Source organism: Oryzias melastigma, linkage group LG9 (genome assembly GCF_002922805.2).
Source record: "Oryzias melastigma strain HK-1 linkage group LG9, ASM292280v2, whole genome shotgun sequence".
NCBI lineage: Eukaryota > Metazoa > Chordata > Actinopteri > Beloniformes > Adrianichthyidae > Oryzias > Oryzias melastigma.
In genome coordinates, this window is record NC_050520.1 from 3,019,708 (window position 1) to 3,026,414 (window position 6,707).

At 39.9% G+C, this 6,707-nt stretch overlaps 1 protein-coding gene and 1 long non-coding RNA gene across 2 annotated transcripts in view; one reads left to right on the forward strand and one right to left on the reverse strand.

Annotated features, from left to right (window-relative positions):
• Window positions 1-377: 377 nt before the first annotated feature.
• On the forward strand, window positions 378-2,012 carry LOC112148095. Its single transcript, XR_002919580.2, has 2 exons — window positions 378-511; window positions 1,239-2,012. It is a non-coding gene; the product is annotated as an uncharacterized LOC112148095 (long non-coding RNA).
• A 2,190-nt stretch (window positions 2,013-4,202) lies between these two features.
• The window catches only part of hscb (HscB mitochondrial iron-sulfur cluster cochaperone), a gene marked incomplete in the record, with an annotated part of 10,397 nt that continues 7,892 nt past the window's right edge, over window positions 4,203-6,707 (reverse strand). The window contains 2 exon segments of the mRNA XM_024274890.2: window positions 4,203-4,394; window positions 4,541-4,588. Coding sequence (XP_024130658.1) covers window positions 4,300-4,394; window positions 4,541-4,588 — 143 coding nt within the window.

Consider the following 6,707-nt stretch of genomic DNA (forward strand, 5'->3'; position numbering starts at 1 on the left):
ACCTCGGCTGTTTCCAAACAGGAGATGTCACAATTCTGTGCAATTTCTACAAAGAAATGTTTACACTCGGAACACTTTTGCCACACACTGACACTTTAAACTTTGTGAACTTGTGACCTTAAGCAACTAGACTGTTTATATTTATTGTAAATTGTAAGCACTTTTTATGCTTTAATTGTAAGGACCCTGTTCCCCCGCATGAGATGATGATCATCCATCTTCTTCCACTCCTCTGGGACCGGGTCATGGGGGCAGCAGTCTAAGCAAAGATGCCCAGACTTTCCTCTCCCCGCCCACTTCCTTCAGCTCCTCTGGGGGACCCCAAGGCGTTCCCAGACCAGCCGAGATACATAGTCTCTCCAGAGTTTCCAGGGTCTTCCCTGGGGCCTCCGACCAGTGGGACATGCCTGGAACACCTATTCCGGGAGGCATCCAGACCAGATGCCCGAGTCACCTCAATTGGCTCCTCTGGATGTGGAGAAGAAGCGACTCTACTCCGAAGTCCCTCCAGGTGACCAAGCTTCTCACCCTATCTCTAAGGGAGCGCCAGCCACCCTACGGGGACGTTCATTTCAGCCGCTTGTAGTCGGGGTCTTGTTCTTTCGGTCATGACCCAGAGTTCATGATCACAGGTGAGTACTGGAACGAAGCTCGACCGGTAAATTGAGCTAAAGCAGACCAAGATTCTCTTGTTTAATCCAAATAGAGTTCAACTGAGCTTCCAGAAACTGACCGTCCAAAAAGTGGACCCTCGTGCAAATCAAACCTCTCAGCGTGCTTTCACCTGTGTTTGATAAATGTCTCTGCTTACCGGTGAACCTAAAGGAGGCGGTTTGTGAGACCAAGACCTGGGGAGTTCCACCATGGTTGACTTCAAGTCTAATCTCTCCTACTGGGTTGTAGAAATTAGGTATAAAGTTCTTCAACTTTCAGGGCAATATTGAAAATCCATTCGTTGTGGGTCCAGGTTTCACTTTGATGCCAGAAAATATGCCAGAGTCAAACTACTGATGCAGTTGGAAAGGCTAAATATATAATTATTATCAATCTCCCTTGTATCCATTAACCTCAGACATCCCAGCTGCAGCTGCAGTTTGTGTTATTTGTCTGATGTTGACTTCAACAATCCAGTAGCTGAGTGGATGCCACGCTGACTTTGCTCTTGTGCCAAGCTCTCCCGTCCAAGTCAATTTCCCAGCTCGTCTGTAGTGACTTTTTCTTCATTTTGTCTCTTTCAGACTCAATTTCAAAGAGGAGCGACAGCAGCGGCCCAAGTGTTGGTTAATCACATTTTCTCATTAATCTAAAGCCACCGTAGATGCCTTCCGATTACGACATGAATAATAAATAGGTCTGTTAAGTCTTCTCGTGCTGGGAGAAGCCACATTTAATTCACAACCCATCCGAGTGTGTTAAAAGAACTGCTTCTCCAAAGTGTAAAATACCACAAACTGCCTCAGACACATGACATTGTTTTCTCCACTTAATAAACAGCCAGTCAAGATGTGTTAAAGTGGAACATGCTGGTGGCGTGTTGTGCTTGGAATAAGTGAGAGAGACGGACACTAAAGAGTACAGTGGTGAATGTGTACATGTGTGTGAATATGATGTGCGTTCAATAACACGCTGAATGTGGGTTCTTGAGCACGCTTTTAGCATATGGTGTTCACACACCAGAGTCACTACCCGATCCTAGCACATGTACTTAGAAGAGGCGTGGTGTCGACGTGGTGCAAATCTGTGAATCTTGCTCCAGGCTTTTTCTTCCACAGCTCTATTCTGATATATATAAAAGACTTGATGTCATAGAATTCCAGACAGAATGATAAAAATGTTTCCCTCAATGTTTATCATCAAGTGTGAACTAGATGTATAGCATTACCTGTGATAATGCAAGTGTGAATGCTGTCAACTGAATGTGACCGCTAAAGACGCCAGAGCTGTTAGCTGAAAATGCTAAGCTAAAAGCTTGCTAAAAATATTAGCTACATAGCAAATTTAGCCAAAAAAAATCAAGTCAAATCAAATCATCAAAAAAAATCAAGAAACATGTCTGAATTAGCCAAAGACGGCAAGCATGATACTAAAATGTTAGCTTAACTCCAAATTAAGCAAAAAACTGGAAACATCTCTAAATTAGCCAAAGACAGCTAAAATATTAGCTTCATGGCAAATTAGCCAAATAACTGGAAAATGTCTAAATTAGCCAACAACAGCTAGCAAAATACTAAAATGTTAGCTTAACTCCAAATTAAGCAAAGAACTAGAAAGACAGCTAAATTAGTCAATGGCAGCTAGCATAATGCTAAAAGTTTAGCCAAACTCCAAATTAACCAAAAAAAACTGGAAACATGTCTAAATTAGCAACTAAAAATAAATAGCATAATGCAAAAATGTTAGCAAAACTCAAAATTACGCAAAAACTGGAAACGTGTTTAAATTTGCAAAAAAAAAAATAGCATAATATACCAAAATGTTAGCTAAACTCCAAATTAAGCAACAAAATCAGCTTTAATGTACACTAAAACCAATAACCCATCATCCATTTTTTGCAATATCTTGGTTATCTCATTAGACTTCCTTATTCACAGAAATGTTGGTTTTATTATTTTTTTCTGTGAGTCTCTAGGCCTTTAAAATGATAAGTAAGCCTCTAACTGTAAAAATTACCCCAAGAGAATGATAAATAAAACAAAGGTTATTGTTTTACTTGAACTTTACTGAGGCGGTTTAGAGTTTTACATCCACATCTCTGAAGTTGATTTGCTTGACCTATTTTTCAATTTTGAAATGATTAACTCTAGAAACTTGTATTATGTTATGGGCCAGTTTCAACCTACACATATAGTTCTATGACACGGGTCTACAACCTGCAGCTTCAGAACCACATGTGGCTCTTTTATCTCTCCATGGTGGCTCCTCGGACAAACATAAATAAGTCATGGAGACTGCTGACCCAACCATGTCGACCGTCAGAGTCAGCAGCTCCAAACCAAAACTACCTAAAGAGAACAAATAAACAAAGCCAGCAAACTAAGACTACCAAACCCCAAACTAAAATAACAAAACCCAGCATTGCAACAACAAAACTTAAAAAAGAAAAATAAAAGGATTTTTTAAGTAAGGATTACTTAATTAGCATTTACTTAATTTAGATTTGTCAAATTTATTAATTGATTATAAAGTTACAGTTTTAAAGTTTTTAAAAATAGCATTCTGCTAGCTTTTTAGACTATTTTGGCATTTACTAAGATTTTTTAGGCTGTTTTGGAGTTTAGCTAATATTTCAGCTACATGCTAACTGTTTAAGCTAATTTAGGGTTGTTTTTTTGTTTTTTTTTATGTTGTTCTGAAGTTAGGCTAATATTCACACGCTAGCTGTTTTGGCTAATTTAACCTTTTTTTTTAACGTTTTTTTAAGTTTGTTTTTGAGTTTAGCTATTATTTTAGCTTCATGCTAGTTTTTTTGGCTAACCTACATTTCTTTTTTGTTTTTTTTAGGTGTGTTTTGGACCTAAGTTGTATTTTGGCCTCTTTACGATTGAGTTTAACACCCCTGCTGCGGGCCACCCGCTTGACACGTACAAGTCTGACCATTTTTCGCCTGCCGTATCCATCTGTAAGGGCAGCTTCACGCCTAAAGCATAAGATATGTTTCCCTCATTAAATAAGATTGATATGATTTATTTCTATCATCACTGAGTCAATCTCCCCACTTTTATGCTTTAAATATATTCTCCATAACTTGGGCTGAGTGAATAGAGACCGTGATCATTTTCCGACTTTTGAGGAAAAACATGCAGAAATTAAACGATGGGGGATTAGAAAACTCACATTAAGATGCATCTATCAGTGTGCTGCAGGCACGGCTGCACCGGGCCAACCATACATCCATTCATGAGTTAGAGATCACAGATGCTCATTGATTAATCTTCATTCAGTGGGGTTCTCCTGATTATCATAGCATTAAAGCTACATATGAAGCTAGGATTAATAATTCACCATCGTGTCCGCCTCAATTAAGGGCCTCCCTCTGATCCGGTCCATATCCTGTTTGTGCAACATGCAGAGCTTTCCTGCAGGACTGTCAAGGTGCTATGTCTCCACCTAAAGGTAACCTGATGAACTGAGGGGGAGCTCAGGGTGTCCCACAAAAAAAACATGCATTTATTTATATATTTAGAGAAAAACAAATATATATATTACAGACAATCCAAGTAAATCTCATTTATTGACATCATTTGCACAATTGGGTACAAAGGTTTCAAAGCAACTATGAATACAGCATTAAAAGAGTCCTTACATGAATTCAGAGAGCTTTTCCTTCACCTTCTCTTCAATGTTTGTGTAGTATTTCATTTGGACAAGAAGTGCTTTGGCAGCATGAAGCTCTCCTTGAGAAAAAGAAAAAGGGCGCAACACAAAGTTCAATCAATGACTCACTTCGGAAAAGCTACGCTCCAGTATGGATCGCAGAATAAACAAAACGGAGGAGTGGGCAGAATTTACATTGTTTCAGAGAGACGTGTGGATAAAGTACCTCTGTGAAGGGCAGCATCTATCTGCTCTGTCAAGTCTGTGAGTTTCCCTGCAGGGGAGAAAGAGGAAAGCAGCAGTTTGACTCACGCTAACAGGACAAGGCATAAACAACATGTTGTTTTGGTTATTGCTTTGAAACCGAGCAGACTTCACTCCGGGGCGAACGCTCGCTTCAAGTAAACAAAGTGAAGTCTCTAAGGAAACGAAACGAGACTCGAACTGAAGATTTGAAGGGTGTGATCGGAATGCTTTCTGCACTATATCATATTTGTGTTTCACCAATGTCACTTTTCTCATGATAAAAAACAACTTCAATCTTTATTTTTCTACAAAGTCAATAGTTAAAGTGGGATTTTCTCACTTTTCTTGGTTTTCAAATAAACAAATATATCAAAAATGAGTTACAGACGTCAAAATGCAGGTAGTATGTCTGATGACATCATCTTACTGACTGAAATGACCGATGAAAATAGTGTTTGGTGTTTTTAACGTGTTCAATTCTTCCCAAGATGGAGGACACATAAAGAAAATGTGGATTCAAATCGCATTTCTTTATTCAAATCAGGAACAGATGAAAAAATACTGCTTGAAAAAAAACTCTTTTGTGATGCAGTCTCTATGCTCCGCCCCTTTCTGTGGCATCCACTTGCAAACAAATCGATCCATGAACGTCTTTGTTTTCCTCGTCTGAGCTGGAATCTGGGTCTAAACTGTTTTTAGGTTGGGTTTGTGAGGGGCTGTATGCTGTAAGTGTAAACAAAGGGATGATGGGATATCGGTGGAGGCTTACTTCCACGCCAACAATCAGAGGTGTATTTCTAATGAACTCTGCAGAAAGTACGTTCCAAAAAAATAACAAGTTTTTTTTATTTTTATTAACCCTCTGGAACCGACGCTGCTGTGCAGCTGTGAGATCAACGTGATAAAACTCCGTCTAAAATGAACTTTAACCTTTTTTTATGTTCCGTAACTGATATTGTATTGACTAAAAGGGAGAATACAGCCCTTATTTGTAGTTTTTGGGCAAAATCAATCTTTTATTTTAATAAATAAGACGTAAAACAAACTTTGATCCGACGGCTTAAGGCAGAGCAGTTTACCTGGAGTGAGGGGGCGGAGCGAAAAGTATCTGTCCGCTGTTAGAAATCCCACATGGAGGAATTTTATTTTGGGAGGGGGTCTGACATGAGTTTACTACAACAACCACCAGTGTTGTCATAAAATCGCGGTAACTCTGCGTTTCTCCATGAAAGTCCCGCCTGTCGCTGTCACGAGGCGAGCAACTAGCAGACGGACACGCCCCCACCTGAGAGCAGATTCCAGCCGAGCCGACCTGAAATCCAGCTGGATGAAACTTCTCCCTAAAACCTTTTTATTGTTCCTCACAAACACAACAAGGAAAGTGTATGAGAAAAAAAAATATCTGAAAAAAAATAGAAAATGTACCTGAGATTTCCAATTAGTTGCCCTTTTTTCGGACTATAAGTCACAAAAAGCAAAAAATGAATAATCAAGAAGAAGAAAACCATATATAAGTGGAGTATAAGTCGCACTTTTAGGAGAAAAGTCTGACATTTCAGAACATTTCAGTTTAACTAAAATAAATAAATAAATAAATACTAACCTTTTGATCTGTATAAGAAAAATATCAAAGTTTAAGAGGAAAACTATGTTTGTTTTGGACGACACTTCTTCTACTGCTGCTGTCAGTGGCAAATAATTCTGATCCAGCGCCCTCTAGTGATTGTTAGAGGAAACAACAAATAAAAAGTCACTGAGTATAAGTCGCACCCCTGGTTAAACTGTGAAAGAAACAGCGACTTATACTCTGGAAAATACGGTTAATAATTAATAAATGTCTTCTTTGGATGATAAGGAAATGTAACTGTAATTAAAGCCGCAAGCGGCGTTGGATGGCCCGCAGTCGCTACCCGCCGTCCCCCTCGCCGCTGCCCGCCCTCGCCGCCCTCTCCCTCGCAGCCCTCTCCCTTGCCGCCCGCTCATACGCACCAACGCCGCACTCGCTGCCCGCCCCTGCGCACCATTGCTGCCCTTGACGCTGACCTTTGACCCCAACTCATCTTCTAAGCAGCCACTATGCACCACTAACCCCCCCTCCCCTTACTGTATAGCTGTACTGTGATGTAAGTGAGAAATTGCTTAAAAAG